This window comes from Aotus nancymaae, unplaced genomic scaffold, assembly GCF_030222135.1.
Source record: "Aotus nancymaae isolate 86718 unplaced genomic scaffold, 86718_ANA_hifiasm-v0.15.2.pri h1tg000002l, whole genome shotgun sequence".
Classification (NCBI taxonomy): Eukaryota; Metazoa; Chordata; class Mammalia; order Primates; family Aotidae; genus Aotus; species Aotus nancymaae.
Window position 1 is genome coordinate 34,683,131 of NW_026988413.1, and position 25,087 is coordinate 34,708,217.

The following is a 25,087-nucleotide window of genomic DNA, read 5'->3' on the forward strand; positions in this document are numbered from 1 at the left end:
GGTTTTTATTCTGAGTGAAATAAGAAATTGAAGAGTGACATGATCTGACTTACATTTCAACAAAATCACCCTGCCTGATTTGTGTGGCAAAGTTGGGAAGCCAGTGAAATAATCCAAGAACAGATGATGTAAAAACTTGGATAGGTGGTAGCAGTTGATGGAGATCATGAGAAAAGATAACCCAGGAGCAATACTGACATTTGCAATTGAAGATTATGCATAGGTTGTAAGAGAGATGGAAGAATTAAAGGTGGCTCCAAGGATTTTGTCTTAAGCAACTGAGTATAGTTGTTATTTTTTGGGATAAAGAAGACAGTGGAAGTAGGAGCTGGGATGGGAGGAAGATCAGGAGATCGAGATTGAACATGTCGTTTGAGAAGTGTGTTACATGTCTAAATGGATAGCTGAATATAGGATCCTGAAGTTCAGGTACAACTTCTGGTCTAGACAGACAAATTTGGGAGTTATCAATGTAGAGAATACAGAGATGAGATAGCCATGCAAACAGTTTAGACACAAAACAGAAATAGCCCAAGGAAGAACTCTAAGGACTCCAATGTTTAGAAGCTGGGGGGATGAGAAGGAACTAGAAAAAGAGATTGAGGAAGCCGGTGGAGTAGAATGTATGTGGCTAGTGAGATCCACAAGCATGGTACCCTGGAAGTCAGGTGAACAAAGCATCTCCAGAATGACATAATGGTAACAGTCAAAAGCTCTTAGCAGGTCCATCAAGTGAGGACCAAGAACACTGACTACTGGATATAGCAACGTCAAAGGCACTGGTGAGACTAATAAAGGTTTCTTGTTTTTTTGCATGGTGGAAGCACAATCCTGTTTAAAGTGAGTTCAGGAGCAAAGGACAGGAGAGAAAATGGAGACAGTGGCTATAGAAAACTCTTCCCGAAAGTTTAGCAGGCAATGGAAGGAAGAAATGTGGCAGAAGTCAAGAGAGAAGTTTTTGGTTTTTGGTTTATTTTTTTCTAATGGTAGAAATAACAGCGTGTTAAGAAATACCCATTATTTTAACCACAGTTGCTGATTAACTTATGCTAAGCTGGTAATTTGAAAGAAAACACCAATGCCTCAATTATGAATGGATATAATGCAAAAAAAACTGAATTTTGTAACCAAAGATGTGACAGTCAGCTGTAAACATTCACACAAAACCTTGCTTCAGGATGTAGAAAGTCCTTCTAAAGTAATTCATGGTACTTCTGTCTACATTCTCTAATATTTTACAGCCCTTTATGCTTTTGCACAAAAGATAATTCCTTATCAAAAATTTCAGAAGTCAAAGTAAATTTATCCTAATACATAGACAAAACATAATTTTATGACTAATACTGCCTCCAAAGGACCATAAGTACAATGGCTAAATTTTGTGCAACGCTTCTCATACTGAAACGTGTGACTCAGGCCTCATTTTACATAATTTTTGTAAAAAATATAGCCTTCTGAAAGTGGGATAAAAGTATTCATTTAAAAAAATTAATTTTAAACCTATCTAGTTCTTTTCTGTGTTCATAATTTTAAAACTTCAAGAATTTAATTCATTCCCTGCATAATTGTGTTTTAAAACATGATTATCCAAATTCTCACAGGAGCCTTAATCATTGCTTATGGCTATTTGCCAATTCCTCATTAGATCAAATACTGCTGCTTTTAGCTATTATGTAATAAAATAATAACCTTTAAATGTCTAATAACATAGTTAATAGTCTATCAAGCATCACTATTTCAACAAATAGTCTGGTTTTTAGTGTCTCTTAATTAACGTCTGAGCACTGTAATTACTTTCCTCAGATGTGTTGTTTTATCTTAATTATGCATTTCTTGAATTATAACGATTACATTTTGTCCTGACATATTAAAACAAACATTTCAAAATAATTTCTTAAATCCCCTATTATTTAATATTAGTCCAATTCATCCTAAGCTAAAAGTAATGGCTATTCTTTCAGTGTAAGCGATTACATATTTTAGTGGATCCATTATTCTGATTCGAATTCTGATTGGGATGAATGTTTTCTGAATTGGAATTCCTTATAGTTTTTCACAGAACTGGGAAGTTACAGAAGTTTGTAAATAACTTCCATTTGCTATTAGTCTCATAACTATTTCAGCTATTTTCTATTGAACAGAACACTAACTTCGATAGTATTCTTCTAAACATTTGCCCCATCTTGATAGACTTTTATTTTAACAATTTATTTTTTCACAGTCTCTTAGTGTTTTACATGTCTTATTCGGAACTCTTCATCTATACTCTAAACAATGCCAGCAGCCCAAAGAAGAGAAACTGATTCTTGACAGAAAATGTATGGCCTCAGAATGTCACTCAAAACCCTCCAAGCAGGGCAGGGCATAACTCTAATATTCCCATATTTTTTAAGACTTTGAAGCATCAAAAAACACTAGCTCTCTTTTCTAAGGAAAATAGCTTTTCCTCTACAAATCTTTTACGCTGATCAAAAATTTTAAAGCATTCAATCCATGATAAAATGCTGACAATACATCTATTGACAGCAACAGGTAACCAGTGGCTGTAAAATATACAGACAGTGCTTTCTCCAAGCTTGAATCTAACAGGATCTCACATATCTCAGATCTTGTTCTTGGTAGAAAGGGATAAAAGGAACTGAGAGAAATGCTCTTGGCTAGCACTGGCTGGGGTGTTGGAGGGAAGAAGAGGTGTTAGCGAGAGGGATCCGGTATCTTTTTGTTTCATTAAAACCCCGACTTGACAGGAAACTTAGGGAAAACTTACCCATAGAAATGGTGCATCCGCTGTGCAGGCCAAAAAGTAGATTCTCCCACCGCTACTTAGAATAAAGAAACATAGTTCTCTTTCTCTCATGTTTCTGGCCACAGTCATCTCTCTTCCCTTCTTCTGCATTCACTATTGTACTCTATTCCAATCACTTAATTTTCTTTCTTAAAACTCTGAATGCCAAGAGTAAAAGCCCTTAGGAAGTTGTCCATGATTGTGTGCCAATTCAGTTCAAAATCTATATAGACTCTTGGACCTGTTAAAATGAGAATGTGATTTGATTGACCTACTTTCTGTTTACCTTTTTTAAAAATATAAGAGGGACTGAGTGAATTTGAGGGTGAACTGAATTCTAATTCCAAATGCTGCAAATGTGATCTCAAGTTGCTTCTTCTGCCAAATGGGGGTACAGAATTAGTTGAGGTGGTAGCAACGTTTAACATTTGGTTGGCCAGAAATTATTGTATTTTCTATTTTTCAAGTGATTGCTTTTGAAGGAATTTCACTCACTCATTTATTCCACAAATATTTACTGAGCACCTACTATATGAGCAAGAAGTCTTTAGAGCCCAGTGGCTGTATCTCATGAGAAGGCTAGATTCCTTGAAAATATAGTCATGGAAATGACTGACATGCAATGTAAGTGCTGTGCCATCATGGGTGAGATGTTTCCCTTCCTCTGGAAGGGGTCAATGATGTATCAGAGAAAGTCTCACGGATGCAGTAAAAGACAACAGGAATGCATGGGGGCAAAATCCACTACAAGACAAGGAAAAGATTGAGCTGAAGGGAAGGAGCACACGTGTGGAGATTCAAGTAAAGCTGGACAGGTGGCCTGAGTTCAGGTTTGAAGCACTTTGCATGTCCTGGTAAGAGCATCATATGACATCAAAACTCACAAGAATCTACAGGTCCTTTCCCTTGATGAGTAGGAAAAACACAAATTTTGTTCATTATTTTCTCAAAGGTTTCCACTGATGGGGACCTATGCTGTGTTTTGTTATTAAAGTCAGTTGTAGAAGAATTGCTTTCTGAGAATTACAGAAACATATTATGTAAAAGGAAAGCCCTAAGAAACTGGTTCCTTAAATCATTTCAATAGTCATTGCTACAAACTTGCAAAAAGTCTGATAACATTGGCCTTAGGCAATAATTTATCAAATAAGTAATAACTATAAAGCATTTATTGAACAGTATACATCTTGGCAAGAAAGTAGGCTGGTGAAGATTTCCTACTTTGATGGTAGATGGATTTGTTTCTATTTTTATGGTTGTGCATGTGTGTATGTGTGTGTGTGTGTGTGTGTTACATTTAATAGAGTGAAATGTTTCAGCTGTGTTTTTGGCAAACTAACGTGTTTGGTATTTTTAAGTGAATGAACAAGAACATATATGATATGCAAAAACTTTTTATTCTTTATTACTGAATAACAGATAAAGACCCTGTGAGGATTAATCAGTAGGAACTTAAACTCCAGTCTACAAATCCTATGTAGGATTATATGTGCACATATTAATATTTTCTCACTGAAACTGCATAGGCTGGCATATTGGATTGTAACAGACTGCAATAATCAAGCATAATTACTTCCACACAAAAAATCTATATCAATTTTTTCTTGATGACCTATTTTTAGTGCATTTTCCCCAGTAGCGCAATCACCCAACACATCTCCAGCAGACTGTGTACTATAGTCTCAAAGCCTCAAATTTAAAAAGCCAGCACTCACATACATTTACGAGTGAAAACTCTGCATGAAGATACACTTTCTCTACCAGTAGAAGACCCAACCTGTCTCACCATAAAAGGGTTTATAGGCCTTTTATCATCAGTAGAGAGACTGGCTAAATATGGGATCTTCACTTGCCTGAATGCCATCAAGTCTAGTACAACTTAGTCTCTTGCCGTGTTTGTAAAAATTATAAGTGTTTTGCCCCTTCAAATTGACAGATGCTGTAGAAGTCTAATTTTAAAATGTGAAGTAAAAGAGGATGTCCTAAAAGCTCCTTCCAAATAGGGAATCAAAATACTTTCTTATGGGCATTTTGCCTTTTTTGGGGGTGGGGAGGGTTTGGTATAAAATTTTGAATAATTTATTTAGAAACATGGGAGCATCTTGTGTTTTCTTGATTTCTCATGCCAAGAATACTGCATAGTTAAAAAGTAATGAGAGGGTAGGAAGAAAATAAGTTGGATTCACAGATAAGACAGAAGCATCATGGGATACTTTCTTGTCAGATGGACGGTGCCCAGATGTGCTGTAACTTAAAGGATTTAATGGCAACATACACTAGCCACTCTAATTAAACGTGATTTCACTCTTTGTGCTTCTTTCACAGGAATCCATTTTTCGGACGGCATTGCCATCTATGTTCAAAATTCTCCAGAGTGGCCAAGAATCATATGCATCCTAAATCATTCTTTGAAATTTTGGCACCAAGAGTTTGCCTTTGTGGCAAAATAGCAGCTGTCACCACCAAAAATTAAGGCTCAAGTTGGGAAAGACTTAACTGTGGAAATGATGTGACATTTTTCTAGCGGTAGTTGTTGAACAGAACATACAAGAGGACTGTTTTAACATACACATTTTGCTTATATCTCTTCCTACTTACACGGTTATCTGAACATGATAAAGTGGAATGCTGAGGAACACTACATGCATTTTAGAGTAGAGACAAAAACCAACAAACTTCTGTATTCAAGCTTTTCCTTAGGTAAATAATCTAAAATGAGTAATATAGTGTTTTTTTAAATGTAGCAAAAATGATGGGGAGGGGTACAAAAGAGGCTTATAATACTGAATGCAACTGCAAATGGTCCATCCATGTTCAAAAGAAAGAAGTGTTGCTCATATGGTCAGAGACGTTTTAAAAAATAAATTTATGTCTTTATTTTGTCTTTCCTTTTTCTAACTTTCCACAGTCTTAAAATACCATCCAAATAGTCTAACATTTACATTATTATTCTCTTTTCTGGTATGCTGCCAATTGTACAGGGTACAACTGATATCTGTAACCAGATTAACTCTTCAAAGACAAAAAGTATTTATCAAAAAGATCAAGCACAGTGTGGAGCATACAGAAAACGTTCAACAAACGTGCTGAACTGAGTTTCACTGCTCTAACTGGACCCAAACCCTTTGGAGAGGGCCGGCAGTGTATTCAGGTCACAAGAAGAAGCAGAACTCTTTCTGTTCTTTCTTTATGTTGGAGGCAGGAAACTGTCAGGGTCGAAATATCCAGGATATATGGTACGATTAAACATAATAATGTTCCCAAATAATATAATCTTTTAACATTCAAAATAAAGCAGTATCAGTTTTTAAAGTCAGGAAAAAACGCATATATAATAAAATATACACATACATTTCTGTATATATATGCATTTATATATGTATTTATATATATCCTTATTTAGGTGTGTATATAGATGCACACATGCACATATACATATATGTTTCCATATAACATACTTATATGTAAATGTATTTACATATATAAAATATCACATGCTATTTCCTCACTCTGAAAGGTATCAGAGGAAACTTCACAGTAACCAAACATTTCTATTGAAAATCTACTCAGTCATACTTTTAAAATAGACAAAGTTTTATATTAAACTCTTATATAGCACAACATGTCCATATTTTTCATTACATAAGAAAATATATGCTTACATTTCAGTCCTTGACAGCTGCCACCTTCTCTCTTTCTTAAAATTAATGATGTTAACTTTATGTTAATAAAGTTGTAAGCAATTTACAAAGATACTAGATTATGGACATAAATATGATGGCCTTCAAGTAATCTGAACTTGTGGTTAAGGAAGGCTGTGTACTGGCAAACTGCTGGCTGAATGTCACAATAGTAAATGTGTTCACTGCAAAAAGGACAAACAAGGGTTTGAAAGCTGAATGAAATAAGTAGTTTTGAGATGAGCACTTGATAAGATTAAACTAAAGCTATAAATATGCTCAAATCCACCCTTTAAAAAATTGTTTGCTTGTTTTGGTTAAGTTGTGACTCTAATCTCTAAATAAAATAATTATTTTAAGCAGCACTATTTCCTCTTACTGCTACTCAAGGCACTGAGTTAATCCGTTCAGAGAAAATGTCTAGCGTCAATTCCTGTCTTGTCTCAGCAAATTTAGAGTTCTACCATTCAATAAATAAGCAGGTTTTCAAGCAACCATTCTCTATTTTTCTGTCTTCTTTCTTCCCTCCAAGTTATCAACTTCTGTAGAATTGTATGTATTTGCTGCCTTCTCATTTCCTTCCTGGATATTTCTGTCATTCCATGTGCTCCATGCTACATCTTCACCTTCCCAGGGAAGACACTCCCTTGAGGATCACCAGTGACTCACTCCAGAGAATGGCACAATGTCCTACCAATTATACCAATTACATTCATATCAAGTGAGGTAATGTATTTGAAAGTGCTTGTTAAACATTCAGGAATTCACTAAAGAGGATGATATTATTACACCCCAAATGATCTATAAGTTTCCACTGTGACTGCCACCGTCTTAAGCGGCTTTAAACAGGCCCAGCATGGTGGCTCACACCTGTAATCCTGGCACTTTGGGAGGCCAAGGCTTGCGAATCACCTGAAGTTGGGAGATTGAGACCATCCTGACCAACATGCAGAAACCCCATCTCTACTAAAAACACAAAAATTAGCCAGGCATGGTGGTGCATGTCTGTAATCCGAGCTACTCGGGAGACTGAGGCAGGAGAATTGCTTGAACCTGGGAGGCAGAGGTTGTGGTGAGCTGAGATCGCACCATTGCTTTCCAGCCTGGGCAAGAAGAGCAAAACTCCATCTCAGAAAAAAAAAAAAAAAAAAAAGAGGCTTTTAACCAAGCTTCCTGATTCTCTGTCTTCCTCTGTTTCAATCCACCCTATGCTCTGATACTTGAGTTATCTTCCTAAAATAAAGAGATCTAGTCCAGTCATTTCATAGCTGAAAACACTTTACTACTTTCCCATTGTATAATGAGTAGATTTCAAACTCAAAACTCTTCAGTCGGCCATTCTAAATCCTACTTACCATTTGAGGCCTTTTACTGTTATACCCCTCTACCTTCTGTCCTCTCCCTCCAATTACCAGGTTCTCACTTTCAGTCCATCTTTCTCTGCATGTCACCTTAATGCTTCTGATGCCCTTTGCTCCCATGGTGATCCCTGAAGCTCTATCCATTCATCCTGCATGGTCTATATCCAACCCCATCTCCTACTAGAAACCTTCCAAAAGGTGAATTTAAGATTAAATATATCTCCACACAGCTCACACTCTCATATGCCAGAAACTCCATCATGTATGAGACCTACTTATGTATGCATCTTTCTATCTTGTAAAAGTTCATCTGACCACAAGAAGAATAGTCTCTCCAGAGGAATATGGAAGATGCTCAATAAAGATTCATTCAATTAATTTGTACTTGTGTCATCACTAATAAGTATATTAAAGGAGTTATTTGAAACTCCTAGAAAAGTTCATTGTTATTGCTAATCAAGGCATTGAGTTATTGGTTGTAAATGGAGTTCTTGGTGCTTTTCAAATATACTAAAAAGCAATAGCCTAGACTTGATTAATAATTTCACAAAAAACAATAAGTTGCTAAAATGGAAAACCAATAGCTAAATCTTAATATCTATTTCATAACAGTAAACAAAAGGCCAAGTTCTAAAAAATTATGCATGGAGAAAGAAAATAAATAACAAAGAACAACAAGAATATGTATCATTGATGAAATGAATGATATTATGTGCCTATATCTGGATAAATGCCACTTGGAGTCCCCATCTCGGAGGCTAGTTCATTTATCCTCCTGCCTGCTAACAGAATTGAATCTTTGGACCCACTCCAAGACTGCCTGGCCTCCTGAAGTTTCTCTGGCTTTCAAAGACTATGAGGTCAACCACCATAGACCATACTCCCACTTCTAGGGTTACTCTGAAACTGAAACTGCCTTAAGAAGAGAGAGAGAGACGGGAAGATTTCCAGGACCTTTGTCTTGTGGCACTAGGTTTGTTTTAGGACAGCGTCAAACTTGCCAATATCTCCACCTTAAGAAAAATGAACTAAGATTAGCAGTGTCATGAAGTTGGCCTAAATCTGTGGTTTTAATCCCAGGCTGTGCTCTATAATCACCTGGAGAGTTTTAGGAAAATATCTATGTCTGGGCTCAGCACCCATACATTATGAAGTACTTGATTTGATGCCCAGGAATCAGTATGATTTAAAAGTCTCCCAGGTGCATAGTCAGCTTAGGCTGCTGTAACAAAATACCATATACTGGGTGGCTAACATAAAAGACATTTACTTCTCACAGAGCTGGAGGCTGGGAAGTTTAATATCAAAAGGCCAGCAGATTTGATACCTGGCGAGGGCTCTCTTTCTGGCTTGCAGGTGGCTGCCTTCTTGCTATGTCTTTACATGGTGGATAGAGAGAGGACTCTCATCTCTTTCTCTTCTTATACAGGTACTAATCTCATTCATGACAGCTTCACCCTCATGACCTAACTACCCACTAAAGGCCCTATCTCCAAATATGATCACACTGGCAGGTTAGGGCTTCAACATGAATTTTGGAGGGGACACAAACCTCCAGGTCCATAACACCAGGTAAGTTCAGAATGCAGCCAGGATTGAGAACTGCTGCCCTAGATAAATGGTCATCAGCTTTTTTGTGCACTAAAACACACATGACGCTAATATCCCACATGCTCCTCAAAGATATCCTTATACTCCTTTGGGCAGATCATGATTTTGCACAAAATCATGTGTGTGGCAGCTGAGACAAGACCACCTTAATATATCTTCTTCAAGAAAATGTGTCAGAATGCAAGCAGGTAAAAATTTAAGAATAGAAATAATTTTTAATCTGATGACAATATGAATGAAAACCATCAGAAAATCTAGAAACTTCCTTATATCTGGCCAGCATGTTCTAAGCATGCAATCAAGACTCTGATTATTACCATGGTCTCTGCTTAAAGTGGTCATTTTAAAAAGCAGTATTTTATTTTATTCCTACTCAAGGTACTGAGTTAATCAGAGAAAAGAGCTCATATCAAGACCGATCCCTGGGTAAATACGCTAGAGCTTTAGGATTCAAGAAATAAGCAGTTCAGTCAGTTGACAGTGAAAAATCACAAAATTTATCCAGTAAGTGCTAAAGGGAAGGCAGAGAGAGAGGGTAGAATATTTCTCCAAGAGCAGGAAGATATCTGTATTCTTATCACAGTTATGGATATGTTAACAGAAAATCCTTCTTTCCTGCTAATTAATAAATTATTTCCAAATACCTAAGTACTACATTTCCAAGGAAACTTGTAAAAAATATCCCCTATCAGTGTGCACATAAATTGACTTGTACTTACTGAATAAGCCCAGAAAGTTCACATTAACCAGTACCCAGAATAATTAAGTTTACTTTAATATCTGTGGGCAAGTATCTGAAGGGGGAAAAAAAAGACGATCAGCCATTTTGCCACACTCGAATTTTTAGGCAGAAATATCTGTCAACTCATACTTTAAAAATTATGTTAACTATGAAGACTCCCAAATGATATTAACACAGTAAAAATATTTTAACTAATGATTTCAAATATCATTAACCTCTTTGTTATCAAACTTTTCATCAAGGTGCTGAGCAAACTTAAGTTTACTTAATTATCCTAAACTCATGCTCAAAGAAAGTGAAGCTGAAGAGGAAATAGAAACAAAAAAAGAAAAAGAATGAGGGAATAAAGGAATGAAGAAAAAAAGCAGGAAAGGAAGGAAGGAAGGAAAGAAAAAAGAAAAGGAAGGAAGGAAGGAAAGGAAGGGAGGGAGGGAGGGAGGGAGGGAGGAAGGAAGGAAGGAAGGAAGGAAGGCAGGCAGGCAGGCAGGCAAGGATCCTAACAGAAGATCATCTCCTTTTTTCTGCTTTTGACTCCTATGAAGATTCAAATATTTTCTATGTGCAGAGTTAAACTTGTGCAGCGCATCATCTCTAGGATTAATGATAAAACTATAGACAAACTCCAAAAGCATGTACATCCACATGATGAAACTACACTTCCCATGATTCGCCTGGTTTTCAAAACTGTTTTGTGCCGCTATCTCTTATGGCCTGTATAACTAGAGAAGACTTAAACCAATGTGATAGTTTTCAACTGACTGAAAATACAGTCTTCATGGGCTCAGGATACTTTATTTCTCATTACTGACCACACCGCATCCGCCATTGCCCTCTCCTCCCCAACACCAGATCAGCACAGGCACATGCACTTGTACACATATAAAGCGGCACACCAAGTGACTTGAAGTTCTGGTCCCCTAGGATGTATCCAAAACTAATTGGTGCCAACTCATCTAGAACTAAAAGCTCACTCAAGGCTGCTTCTGTAAGTACACATTCAGTATCAATCACAGGAGCTTTATTTTCCATGCACAGATAGTGTCTGGATCTATGTGATGCTTGTGCAGGCATCGATCACCTTAATGACAGCTCCAACCTCACAGAGGATGCTTATGTGCTTATGTGTATTTCTGGGAGAATCGATGAAAGTAAAGTTCTTGTACCAGAAGTGACGGTAAAGATGGACAGGTCAAGGTGAATGCTGACCTTACTCCCAGACTGAGATCATAATCAAAAGAGGGAAAGACCAGTGAAAATTGGCCAGTCTCAACAACAAACAACTATTTTTTTTTCTAAGAAGCTTCATGGTACAATCTTCCTATGACCTTATACATTAAAGATTTATTGGCACCTACTTTAAGTATTAAGTTTAACAATGCAATGGTGATTGGATTTTTCATTGAATTCTTCACTGAATAAATATAACAACGAATGAATGATGAATATAAGAATGAATTCTTTACCCTCAAATAATTTAGTCAAGTCATTGAAAAACAATACAGTGGATAATAGAATAAATTATGGAAAACGTGCTATGGGAGCAGAGCATTCACTCCCAAACTGGTGGTACTGGTGGTTAATCTCTTCCATTCAACCTCAGTCCATAAAGACCACAAAGTGGCCATTGAACCCTCTTCGCTTATTGTTGCTCTACCAAAGGCCCCATCATGTTTCTAGGATGCTTGCAGGCTAACACAATACAAACCATAAATAACTCACATGCGTCAACACTTGAAACAATTTTAATGACTTTGGAAATTTTTCTTGTTGAGTTGACAACTCCTCATGAGTCCTATCGATCATTATTTTACCAGCGTTTTTTTTTTGTTGTTGTTGTTGTTGTCCCAAAACAGCACTGCCCAGATGGAGACGTTCCATATCTGTACTGCCCCATGTGGTTGCCACTAGCCACACACACTACTGAGCACTTGAAATGTGGGTAGTGTGACTGAGGAACTGAATTGTTTTATTTTAATGCATTTTAAATTAAATAGCTATATCTGCCTAGTGGCTATGGAATTAAACAGGACATTTCTAAAATGCAAGTGTTTTAAGATTGTGCAATATGATATTTTCTCTTTCTTTAATTTCTATACAATATGTTATACATGTCTCTGAAGAATTGCAAACACAGAGAAAAACTGGTTTCCTTTTGTAACCTGAAGTTCCTTCTAGGAATTAATCTCAATAAGACATTAAAAGTTGAAACACAATTAAATTATATATATATATATATATATATATATGAACACACACATATTTATATATATGCATATATATACACACAGATATATATATACATTTATGTATATGCATATAGATACATACACACACACACATCTCTCTCGTTTAAATTGGCTCTGACTTTTACCATTAGAATTCGTAATGGAGCAGGAAGCATTTAAAAATATTTGAGAGTTAACATATTCAACACATTAAGAGGTATTTGGAAAAGACGTATTCTCAACTAGTTAGGATCAGAGAAAGTATCTTTGAAACTAGATTTAAAGGAAGTTTTCATTGTGGGATTGAATCAGATTAGCTAGGTTGTTGGCATTATGAGTATTAAGTCTGTATATGTTTATGCACAGCTGAATTATTAGTGCCTAGCATGGTGCCTTGCAGATGTCAGGCACTTATGAACATCTAGTGAATGTGTAGTTAAAGTAGTATGGCTAGAACTATTCTGTATCTGGATCACAGTGGATGCTACATGACCATATGCATTTGTGAAAATTTTCAAGATGGTACACTAAAAAAATGTAAATTAAGGCTTAATTTTCAATAAAGAACAAAAAGGTAATACGAGATCACTTGGGAAAAATCATGAAAGGGATCCTCAGGAAAGCAAATGGGACTGTGAAATGTACCATCACATCGCATGTAAGCAAGCTAGTGAATGCCAAACAGCAAATTGATCCTGGAAATAAAAAGAGGAAAAGCCTCAGGCTCTGGAGTCCGAAGGACTACACAGGCAGAATCAGAATGTGTGATGTTAGGCAAGTTATTTGAGTTCTCTGTACTGTGTTTCCTCATTTGCAAAAGGTGTACAATGAAAATGCCAATATCAACGGGTTTTGAGAAGAAGGAAATGAGAAAATGTGCCTAAGATGCTCAGTACTGAAACTGCACCTGGTAAACATTTGAGTAGATGGTAACTGAAAATAAAACACAGGCTCATCTTCTTGATGATGCCTTCCTTTGAAGTCTTCTGGTCCCGACTGAGGGGTTCCATTTCCATGCCACAGTCTGAACGGTTGGCAAATGGGTGGTCAAGCAAATCTCTCACGTTAGACAGTACGCAAATCTTTTCGGAGTTAAAGGGAATGAGAAAATGCAGCTTGTGCTTCCAGAAGAAACTGAATTTTTGCCAGAAGCAAAATTCCCACAACATAAAATTTTAAGCAAGATCTTAAATCTCTAGTGCAGACATGAGAGTAGAAATGAATTCATCAATGAAATTATTTCTCATGGCAAACTTCCCTGAGTGGAAGTAACCACAGTATATGTAAAAAGGAGAGAGAAATGAAATAAAGAAAATTGCAACTCTGCAATCAAAAGTAATTAATCTTTTGAATAGAGACTAGTTATTATTTGGGAGAAAAGCATGAATATTTTATACATATGGTTACAATTTGTTTTCAGAGGATAAACGGACCAAACTCAAAGTCACAACATATTAAATTTCACTGACTGTATAACCAGCATAAATTAAGAAGCTAATTCTTGCAGAGGAGTTGGATATAATTTGCTGTTAATGTGGCTCTTAAAGCAGTAAGACATGACTAAAAAGTTCAGAATCTGATTCATTATGTATTTAATAGTAATACTTAAACATTAGAACTTAGTGTACCTTACAGCACTACAACTCACTTAACTCAAAGATCCTGAATTCTCTCATTAATTGGAAGAAATTATTCCTTAAAAGCTCTTAAAATATCTACCTCTCCTCTATGACTCATAGTTAAGCCTCCTTACAGGAAAGCCACTGCAGCTTTTCCCATAAGTTATACCTGTTCAGTGGGTCAAGAAAAATTTGTTATGGCTCATATACTCTGGTAAATTTTTTGTCTGGAGAGTTATTTGAAAGAAGCAGTTGGTCTATCATGTCCAGTTCAAAACATCAGGACATTTTAGATACAAAATGATACGATCTGATCACTAAGACATTCTTAATTGCCGATAATCAATATCTTTGTGAACCCTACAACTTGTTCCTGGATAATGCTAAGAACAGCAGCCTAATATTCAAATTGTACTGAGCTGTCCTCCTGTACAGCAAGCCTCAGTCAGTTGACAGAGCCTTACTAAGCACTTATTACATGTGTCAGACTACCTCACTGGCTCCAGGAAAACTGAAGATGAGGAGTAAACACATTCACAAACACTGAAGTAAGAGCTGAGTGAAAAATAATTGAAATGGAGCCTAATTTTTTCATTTGAAGATAATGTGCCTCACTTTCTCAAAACATGCTGCCCCAAGATCAAGATATTTATGTTACTTGATGTTGCCAATCCCTCCAAACCAGCCTGTTGGCAACTATGTGAAAGACCAACTTTGTCAACATGGTGAGGGATACAAAATCAGTCACCTTCCAGTCTCAATAAAACTCACTTTGAGTTCCAATGAAAGCTTACATTCAGTAGCAATACTTAAGTTTGTGATAGTCTTTAAAGGTTAATTAAATTCTTTACACTTAAATTTTACATCATCAAAGAGTTAAAGAAAATGTTCAACAGACTGAAAATTATACATCCAAAAATAGGCTACAAATAATGCTTTACAGAGAAAAACCTTTGCAAATGTGGTATATTTAGTATATTGACATAATGGAATATTACTCAGCCACAAAAAGGAATGAAGTACTGATACATACTATAACAAGCATGAAACTGAAAATACTATGCCAAGTGAACAAAGCCAGACAGAAAAGGCCACATGTTCCATAATTCTATTTATATGAAACGTCCAGGATATGCAAATTTATAGAGACAGAAAGTAGATTAGTGGTTGTGAGGAGCCAGGGTCATGGAGAATGGGTAATGGCTGCTAATGAACATGGGGTTTCTTTGGGGGGTTATTAAAACATTCTCGAATTAGATAGTGGTGATGGCTGCGCAACTTCATGAATATACTAAAAACCACGGAACCATGTTAAAAACATGAATTGTATGACGTGTGAATTTTATCTCAATATTTTTTCAAAAGGATCCACAACATGCTCTGGGCATGTGGCTTTGAAGACAGACAAAGCAATACTCTGGTTTATTCCCTCACTACTGTGATATTTACTTATTTAAGTACTCAGAAGACCTGGCTTCACTGTTAAAATAGATACACAATAGAAATGCGAATTCAACAGGTGTGTGTTTGATGACCACAGTACTTTTCAAAAATGTCTTCCGGTCTCCAGAATTGACTATAAGGTTTTAGAATCAACGGGGACCAGAGATTCGCCTGAATGTCTTATGTGTCAACTGTACATTACACCACCCCTGAGCACTTTCATAAAGCATTTGAAATTTAAATTATGTCCGTGTGTGGTGGTTTATGGGCAATTATCACCATATTTGCAATGTAATTTTCATTTATTAGAACTTAGAAATGATTTCAGTTTGTAAAGGTTACTGTGCCAAGAGCAGCACCATCTATTGGAAGAAAATGTACGCGTAGTATCTACTGTAATATGAACCAGCTAAAATTTAAAAATTGGGAGCCTCTGACTGAAAAGAATTAAATATGTGTACTCACAAAGCGAGGCACACTTTGTAACTTTCAGGTTAATGCGTAAACCCGTTATATTCCATCCTGATGGAAAATCATGAAGCAAAAACGGCATTTCTTTAATAAAACGCCAAAGTCCAGTCTTGCACTTCCCGAAAATGACTGGAAAACTTGAGTCTGCATCGCAGGTAAAGGCAATGTTTAAAGTGGCTATTTCAGAATGCAGTTTCAATTTTAAATGTAACCTGGAAGGTGTGGATGAAAGATAAAATCTATGAATAAATATGTCAACCTGCAGCTCTCCTCTGACTTTGGCAGCACTGGCAAAACCTAGAGATTTTGATTGAACTTTTTTTTTTAAAGTAACTGCTCAGACTTGAATATGACTAAATTGAAAGCAATAAAAAACCCTGAAAAGTCAGGTTGGTGCTTGTTCCTGTCACTACCTTTCAGGTGTGTGTGTGTGTGTGTGTGTGTGTCTGTGTCTGCAATTCACATCAGACACGTGTACTTTTCATTTAAGCCCATCATACCTGTAGCATAAAAGTGAACAGCAAAAAATACATTACAGTAAGCAGCCCCGCACCACAGTTGTATTTTTGGTCATTTATTTATCTTTGTACGTATCTCTAAAAGGCGATTTCTACACTTTGCAAAAGAGGCGAGAAGAACGGCGGCGGCAGGGATCCCAGCAGCCCCAGTTCTGTCTCCCGGGGTCCGGAGCAGGAACGCCGGCGGGCGGATGGAAGGGGCGAGGGCGCGGGGTGGGGAGGGGGCGCGCACACCCCACGCAGCTGCCTGCACCGCGCGGCCGCCCGCTCCGTGGGAGCCCAGTTGGCGGTCCCCTTTTCCTCCTGGCTAGATGGCGGCGGCGGCAAGTCGCGGACACGCTGAAATCCCCCGCCCGCATCCCACCGACCCCGGAGCTGAGACCCCCACCGAGCTCTTCGCACTCACCCAGGCGGCAAACACAGAGGAGCTGAATGCAAGCGAGGAAGCGCTTTAGGATTTGCATTTCCAGGCGGTCCGCGGCCCCTCGCCGTGCGGCTCCTCTGCTTCTCAGAGTGGAGAGGGAGGGGGCGCGAGGGAAGTGTTTGTTGTTTTTTTAATCCTCCAGTGTATAGATCGATGTGAGACCGTGCGTGCGTGTGTGTGTGTTGTGTGTTGTGTTGTGTGTTTTGTGTGTGTGTGTGTGTGTGTGTGTGAGAGAGAGAGAGAGAGAGAGAGACAGACAGAGAGACAGTGAGAGAGGAATAATCCGGAGAAAGCCGCGCGGTGGTGGGGCCGGGGCCGCTAGCCGAGGCGCATGTCGGCCGCCGTGCGGGACTTTGCCTCCTTCGCCGGCTGCGGCGGCCGCGGTCTGAGCGCTCAGAGCGCAGCGAAGCCTGAGTGCCGGGTGCGCGCTCCGGCCGGGCTGTGCGCGCCGCGGTTCCCTGCGGGGGCGGGGGCGCAGGACCGCGCGGCTGGGAGCGTGCCGCGGGCCCCGGGTCGCGCGGGGGGCGGAGGGACGCGGGTGCCGCTCTGGGTCCGGATCGCAGGGTAGCAATTCACACACCGACCTCCCTCCCCCTGTCCGCTGCCAGTGGTTTCGCTGCCCTGGAGTTAGAGGAATCCGCTGGGGTTTCCAATCTTCGCAGAAAAAAAAAATCTCTCTTGGTTAGGACTCCATCACTTCGGAAAGGAAGGGAAGGCCGGACCACCATCGTCCAGCACAGCCAGAGGTTGACCTTTGAGTTTCACCTCTAGGAGTGTTTCTCATTTTATTGTTTTCGGCAGATGCTTAAGTGGGCCCAATCAGAATGTGGTGGGGGCGCCTGGGCACGTTGTTTCCCTCCCTTTTTTCTTTCCATTTTCCTAATAAAGTAGTAGACCCCATTGCCTTTGGGAGAGTTGACTCCAAAAATCTCCAGCCCTGACTGTGACTAGTGTGACCCTGCCCTTTCCCTAGACCCCAACGAAACTGCCCTGGCGGGCACAGCTGTTTGGGGGAACTTTCAACACGGAGGTGGTCCTGCCAGACAGAACCACACAAGTACTTCTCGCACAGGGTCGCACGGGAAGATTTTTCATTTCTTGATTGAAGGGTATGCAAAAAGTATATAATACATATCTTCTGCTGCCTTAGAGCTGGAAATGTCACCCTCATGTGCTCTTTTCTTTAATGGTGTTCATAACTAGACTGTGAGCACCTTGATGACCGTGAGTTTGCCTCTATTATTATAATCCCAGCTCCTAGCACAGTAGCCTTTAAAAAAAATCAATAGGTGTTCCCTGAATGTTTGTTGAATTAATTTGAAGCCTAAAGGAAACAATGAGAAGGTAATTGGTTGTATTCTTTACACCAAAAATTAATGAGATTTTCATTTATATGATATTATTTAACTATTAGTACATGGTTTTCTCTATATGAGACCCACTTTAGAGCCTTTTAGGAGTCCCATCTAAGGCACAGAAAGCCAAGTTCTGGAATTATCTCATGTATTCTTAGAAACAATTTGATGTAGGTATCTGTACAGTGTGTACTCTTGTGTCCTGTTCTTGTCTCAAAAATAGTATTCTAGCTTTAAAAAATTTAAAGAAAACTTACTGCACATAAAATTGGGTTCTGAATGTATTTCAAGTGTTACTATGAGTTCTTGCTAATATCCCAGCCTGTGGCTAAATCTGTAGAACTAATGGCAGTTTGCTGTTGCTTCAGGAATAGATTATAGTTGTGTAATAACAGATTTTGAAACCATTTAGCATGTTTATTCAGAAACACATGTCAATATTAAGAAATTGATCCTTGATCTTATATTTCCCATGAACAGAAATAGAAATGCTACAACTTTTACAATAATTATGATGGGGATTGATGGCTGCTCATATAAGTTTCTATATAGGAAGAAAATTTGGGGGTCTTTTTTTTTGCTAGCATTACAAGAAGTGTGCAGGTGTATAAAGTGAGTATGCACAGAGAGTTCAGAGAAAGTGTTTATTTAATATTGACCGGAGTAGGCAGGGAAGGTTTCCTAGAGATGTGTAGTTAAACAAGAAGGACTAGCAGGAAAAAATTCATGTCAAAGGCAGTGAGGACAGGAAAGAAAGAAGCAGATGTCACATGCTATTTTTTTTTTTTTAAACCAGTGTGAATTACATTTGAGCAGATTGAGTGGGGTCAGACTGTGACGAACATTGATTTCCCAGTGGAGCAGCTTGCATGTGAAATACAACACAGGGGCGATCACAAAAGAAACTCCTAAGAACTTCAACTATTTAAGGAACGCTTGTTTTGCTCAGGGAGATTATGGTGTTCCAACAGTTTCCAATTATCAAGGATACCCCACTAGCCTGCAAGAATAATCCAACAACAACCATCACAACCCTGACTTTTCTCTTACTGGACCAAAAAAGTCAAATTACTAGTCAATCTTTTTCTTTTTCTTCTTTTTTTTGAGATGGAATCTCACTCTGTCACCATGCTGGATGGAGTGCAGTGGCACAATCTCAGCTCACTGCAACCTCTGCCTCCTGAGTTCGAGTGATTCTCTTGCCTCAGCCTCCTGAGTAGCTGGAATTATAGGGGTGTGCCATCACACCCAGCTAATTTTTGTACTTTTAGTAGAGATGGGGTTTCACCATGTTGGCCAGGATGTTCTCCATCTCTTGACCTCGTGATCCGCCCGCCTAGGACTCCCAAAGTGCCGGGATTACAGGTGTGAGACACCACGCCTGACCTAGTCAGTATTTTGAATTAGATCACCAAACAACAGTATTGTTGAAATAAGTTTCCCTAGTAAAAAGGGAAGGTGAATATGTGCTTTCTTCTAATTTGGTTCTCATAGTTAATTAATATTACTGTCATTCCCCTGGGAAGGCACAAAATCCACCTTGAGGGAGCAGTCATATTGCTACTGAGGTTTTTATGGGAAGCAGGATAGAGGCCAATTCAGTGAGACTGAATGACAGCTGTGGAAAACTGACTGGTAGGACCAGTGGATGTGGTTCTGATGATCCTGGGGAGGGATGATGGAATAGGAGGTTGAGGTCCTTGGAATATAGGTCACTATAACAGCCAAGGTGTGGGAGAAGAGAAGGCATCAGCAGAGCGGGGGCATCAGCAGAGTGGGAACATCAAAAAATGTACTGTATATCTCACAGTTCACAAATGTTAGTGGGGTCATAGTCATTTCTGAGACATGGTACCTGCTCAATATGCATTAGCCATTGTGAGTTGAAGTTATAAACTTGCAAACCCATACACCTTTATTCAGAGTATACATATATATGAATTTATGTATACATGTATTCAGACAGAATATATGTAGAGAAAGAGAGACAGACAGAAAGAGGCAGAGAGACAGAGACAACATAACCTATATCTAAAACATTAACTTGGTGAACTAGATCCATTTTATTCTCACCTACATACCGTCCTGGAGCATTTTGTAAATTCAAACCTCTGAAGGTCTTCTCACTCTCAGTAAGTATAATATACCATTTAATATAAACGGTTTAAAGAAAGAGATGAGAAGAGATTATATTAGTTGGACCTACAAGGATGAGGAATATTTCTGGAGGTAGACAGTGGTTGCTTAATGGAAGATTTGACAAAAATTTCAAAACTCGTAAGTTTTCCAAGAAAGAACAAATTTGAGAGTCTTTAAAATTTGTGCTTTACATTCAGTTTTTTATTTAATATATTTCTGTTGTGTGCTCATTAGGTTTATATATGAATTATTTCATCTGTATCATAAAGGGACCAACATTCTAATAGGAGAGAAAGGCATCATTACTAAAGTGTCTGTGCATAGTATTGCCAGATAAAATAAAGGATGCCCAGTGAAATTCGAATTTCAGATAAACAGTAAATAATTTTTATGCACTCTCATGCAATATTTGGAACACTCATATATTTTTTAAAAATTAATGTTTATCTGCAACCTAGATTTAACTAGGTGCTCTTTATTTTTATTTGCAAATTCTGGCAGTTCATTTTGTTGTGTCTGAGACTTTTCTAATATCAGGATTGGTCACTTGTGATTATGAAATGTTGATAGTTTTCCATAAGTTTCCTTAATCCATGAATTATTTCCTAAGTGTCCCTAACATAAATATAGGTAAATGCAAATGGGGAAAAGGAGATGTTTACTCTGCAGAATCTGTTTGACTTTTAAATTCGATGGAAGTGCTTCTTATAACACTTCCATGTTGTAACACAGTGACTATACAATATTGTATAGTCATTGAATAAACTATGGAGTTAAATGGTAAGCGAAATATCTGTGCTTCTTATAACAATAAGTTGTTTATAAGTTATAAGTTGTAATAAGTTGTTTGGCTCACATACATTTTTGCTCATTTTTATCAATGTCATTGAAAAATATGTTTGAACAGAAGTTAAATATGAACAGAAGTCACTGAATTGAATCAAATGTTTACAGACTGAGAAAGTCATAGTTATTTCATTTGAAGTAAAATATGGTTTTGATAATTACAAGGTGTTTGTCAGAAACCAATCTCATTTTACCTGGTGAGACTTCAAGGCTAGATTTATCATGTGTTTTACACCTTACAAATTTTGTTCACATCTGATGGACACAATGACATCTACTTAGTATTCTTGTAATGTGAAATTTCTGAAAAGACTATGCTACTTTCTGCTTAAAAAGCAGTTTATTCCTACCTGCCTGAGCTTTGCATCTTTGTTCCTAGTGACCCTTAAGGGTTTAGCTAGATGACCTGTTACTGCATTTTTCCAGTATCAGGCATAAAACAGGTAGAAGCGTACCTGATACCTCACTGATAGCTCCAGAGCTAAGAGTGATATGGCACCCTGAGTCCATCTGAAGGAGGCATAATTATGTTTGAGGAAAACCACAGCATGTTACATACTTAGCCTTTTAGTATCTTGTCAGGATTGACTATAAAGTAATTTAAACCTATTATATTCAATAATTCAGTGGGAGCATTACATTAAAAAACACGAAAAGGTAGGAATCATTTTTTCCATTTTGGGAATATTTGGTATCGTACAAGATTCAGGATAATTCTTTCTCAGTGTATCAGTAGAATAATATTATTCTGTATTTTGTGTATTTTCAATGAAACAGTGGTTATAAAAGATAACCATAAACTTTGAAAATTAATTCAGGATGAATATTACTTAGATTTCAGTTTTTCTTCTGTAAAAAGAAAACACGTCATCATGGCAAAGAACTTAGGTCTATTCTAAGTTCATTCAGGCGGCTAAAACAAAATACCATAGTCTGAGTGGCTTATAATTAGGAATCTATTTCTCACTGTTCTGGAGGCTGAGAAGTCCAAGATCAGGCGTTGGTAGATTTGGTGTCGGATGAGGGCCCAATTTCTGGATCATAGATGGCCATCTTCTTGCGAGAATCTCATATGGTCAAGGGGCAAGGCAGTTCTCTGAAGCCCTTTTTATGAGACATTAATTCTATTCATGAGGGGCTCCACCATCATGACCTAATGATCTCCTAAAGGGCCCACCTTCAAATACCACTGCAATGGGGATTAGGCTTCAACATATGAATTTTGGAGGAAGGACAAAGATTCAGCCTATAGAAGGCCTCTCAAACATATGATTTGTTAAAATGCTATCTTGAGTTGAAAATTTTCATTTGTCGTATGGATAAGCTCATTTTTGTATTTTTTTTTTTTTAAATAAAGGCTGTTTTGTTTTGTTTTGTTTTTGAGATGGAATCTCGCTCTGTCACCCAGGCTGGAGTGCAGTGGTGCGATCTCAGTTCATTGCAACCTCTTTCTCCCAGGTTCAAGCGATTCTTCTGTCTAAGCCTCCCCAGTAGCTGGAATAACAGGTGCATGCTGCCATGTCTGGCTAATTTTTCGGATTTTAGTAGAGACGGGGTTTCACCATGTTGCCCAGGCTGGTCTTGAACTCCTGAGCTCAGGCAATCCACCCGCCTTGGCCTCCTAAAGTGCTATTGATTACAGGCGTGAGCCACCATGCCCAGCCAGGGCATTAAGGTCTTTTTGAGGCTCTATGTTGAACTGTTTAATTGACTGACTCATTTTTACATATTTTGATTCTTTTCAATAGACTTTATATTTAGAGCAGTTTTTAGTTCATAGCAAAATTGAGTGGCAAGTACAGACGGTTTCCATTATCTCCTGCCCCAAGACATGCATAACATGCATGGCCTCCCCCATCATGAATATCCCATATCAAAGTGGTACATTTGTTACCATCGATGAAGCTACGTCGACACGTAATTGTTACCCCAAGTCGATGGTTCACGTTAGGATTCAGTCTTGGTGCTGTGCATTCTATGAGTTTTAACAAAAGTATCATGACATGTATCCACCATTATATTGTCACAGAATAATGTAGTGTCCTAAAAATCCTGTGCTTTGCCTATTCATCTTGCCCTCCTACCTGACAACCACTGATCTTACTATCTTCATAGTTTTGCCTTTTCTAGAATGTTACATAGGCAGAATCATACAACATGCAGCCAGTTAAAATCGGCTTCTTTCTTAATAAGCATTTATGGTTCCTCCATGTCTTTTTATGGCTTGATAGTTCATTTTTTAATGCTGAATAATATTCCATTACTGAGATGTAGTACAGTTTATGTATCTATTCACTTACTGAAGGACATGTTGGTTGCTTCTAATTTTAAAACCATTATAAACATCTATATTCAGGTTTTTATGTGGGCATAAATTTTCAACTCATTAGGAGAAACACCAAGGAGCTTGATTGCTGGATCATATGATAAGAGTATGCTTAGTCTTATAAGAAACTGCCAATTGTTTTTAAGTGGCTGCACAACTTTGCATTCCCACCAGAAATGAAAGAAGGTTTCTGTTGCTCCACATCTTCATCAGCATTTGGTATTGTCAGTGTTTTGCATTTTGACTATTTTAATAGGTATGTAGTAGTATCTCATTATTGTTTTGATTTGCAATTTGCTAATGAATTATGATCTTGAGCATCTTTGCATATGCTTATTTGCCATCTGTATGTCTTCCTTAGTGAGGTGTTTGTTCAGGTTTTTTGCCCATTTTAAAATCAGGTTTTATGTTTTGATACTTTTCAGTTTGAAATAATTTCAGACTTACTGAAAACTTGTAGAAATTCTAAAAGAATTTCTGTATACACTTTATACTCTCCAATTAATATTTTACCTTTATTATTCTCTCTACTCTGTTCTTTCTTCCTTCTGTACCTCTATACCTATGTCAATCTATCTGGCCACCTATCTATCTATCTATCTATCTATCTATCCATCTGTATCCATAGTTATAAACTAAAAAGACCTTCTTGGCAAAATAATTGGACTCATCTAAATTCCTGCACACACCACTTCTCAGGCTGCTGTCCTTTGGTAGCTTCTTGATCTTATCAAAGAAGCTTTTGTTGATTCTAGAATATTTACTAAAGGCCCAATTTATAATCACTGAGAAGAGTAATTAATGATTATTAGGCACCATCTTGAGTTATTTAAGGATAAGCCTTATAGAGCCATGCTGCTTCCTTAGAAAAGTTGCTCTTAATCTTGAAGATATTTATTCTCAGGTACAATTCCCTTTCTTCCAGCTCTCATTTATCTTGTTTCTGGCTTTGTCCCTCTTGGATAAGACTCTGTACCCGCCTTCCTACTGAATGTACTGCCATTAGTCTTTTTATGTTTTCATCCATGTTCAATACCAGAGTAATCTTTATATAATGAGTATCTAGTATGGAGTAAACACCAGTAAATAGGGACCAGCATTAGTGATTGTTTATAAAGATTCAAAAGTATTAACCAAAGAGAATCAATCTGATTTTATGGTGGGAGATTTTATTTGAGGAGATTATGTAAATCAGCAGTGTGCTATATTATTCATTATTGGTTGTGTTAAGACAATTATTTGTCGTACTGATAGATTTGTATATTCTAGAATAGGAGAGGTGATTCTTCCTCTACATTATGCTGGTCCTGAGCTAGTGATGATATTTCAACATGGGCACAACTTGCTCCCTTCTCCTTGCCCCACCACCACCTTTATTATGGATCATGATGAAAGAAACATATTTTTCTTCTCTCCACACACCCATGATCTTAACTTCATTACTGAAATAACTTGCAAGGGAATGTGCCCTCAAATTTGTATGAAATTATAAAAATCCATATGACCAAATATAGGTTTATTGTTAATTTTATTTATATGCCA

At 37.8% G+C, this 25,087-nt stretch overlaps 1 protein-coding gene across 5 annotated transcripts in view; it reads right to left on the reverse strand.

Moving 5' to 3' along the window:
* PTPRZ1 (protein tyrosine phosphatase receptor type Z1) overlaps positions 1-17,049 on the reverse strand; it is a 193,111-nt gene extending 176,062 nt beyond the window's left edge. For 3 of the 5 annotated variants that reach the window (XM_064373969.1, XM_064373967.1, XM_064373965.1), the window contains exon 1: positions 16,862-17,049. In XM_064373969.1, the coding sequence (XP_064230039.1) occupies positions 16,862-16,919 (58 nt within the window). In that variant the 5' untranslated portion in view covers positions 16,920-17,049. The remainder of the gene's footprint in view (positions 1-16,861) is intronic. The other 2 variants (XM_064373972.1, XM_064373971.1) reach the window with 1 other exon arrangement.
* Positions 17,050-25,087: the final 8,038 nt, after the last annotated feature.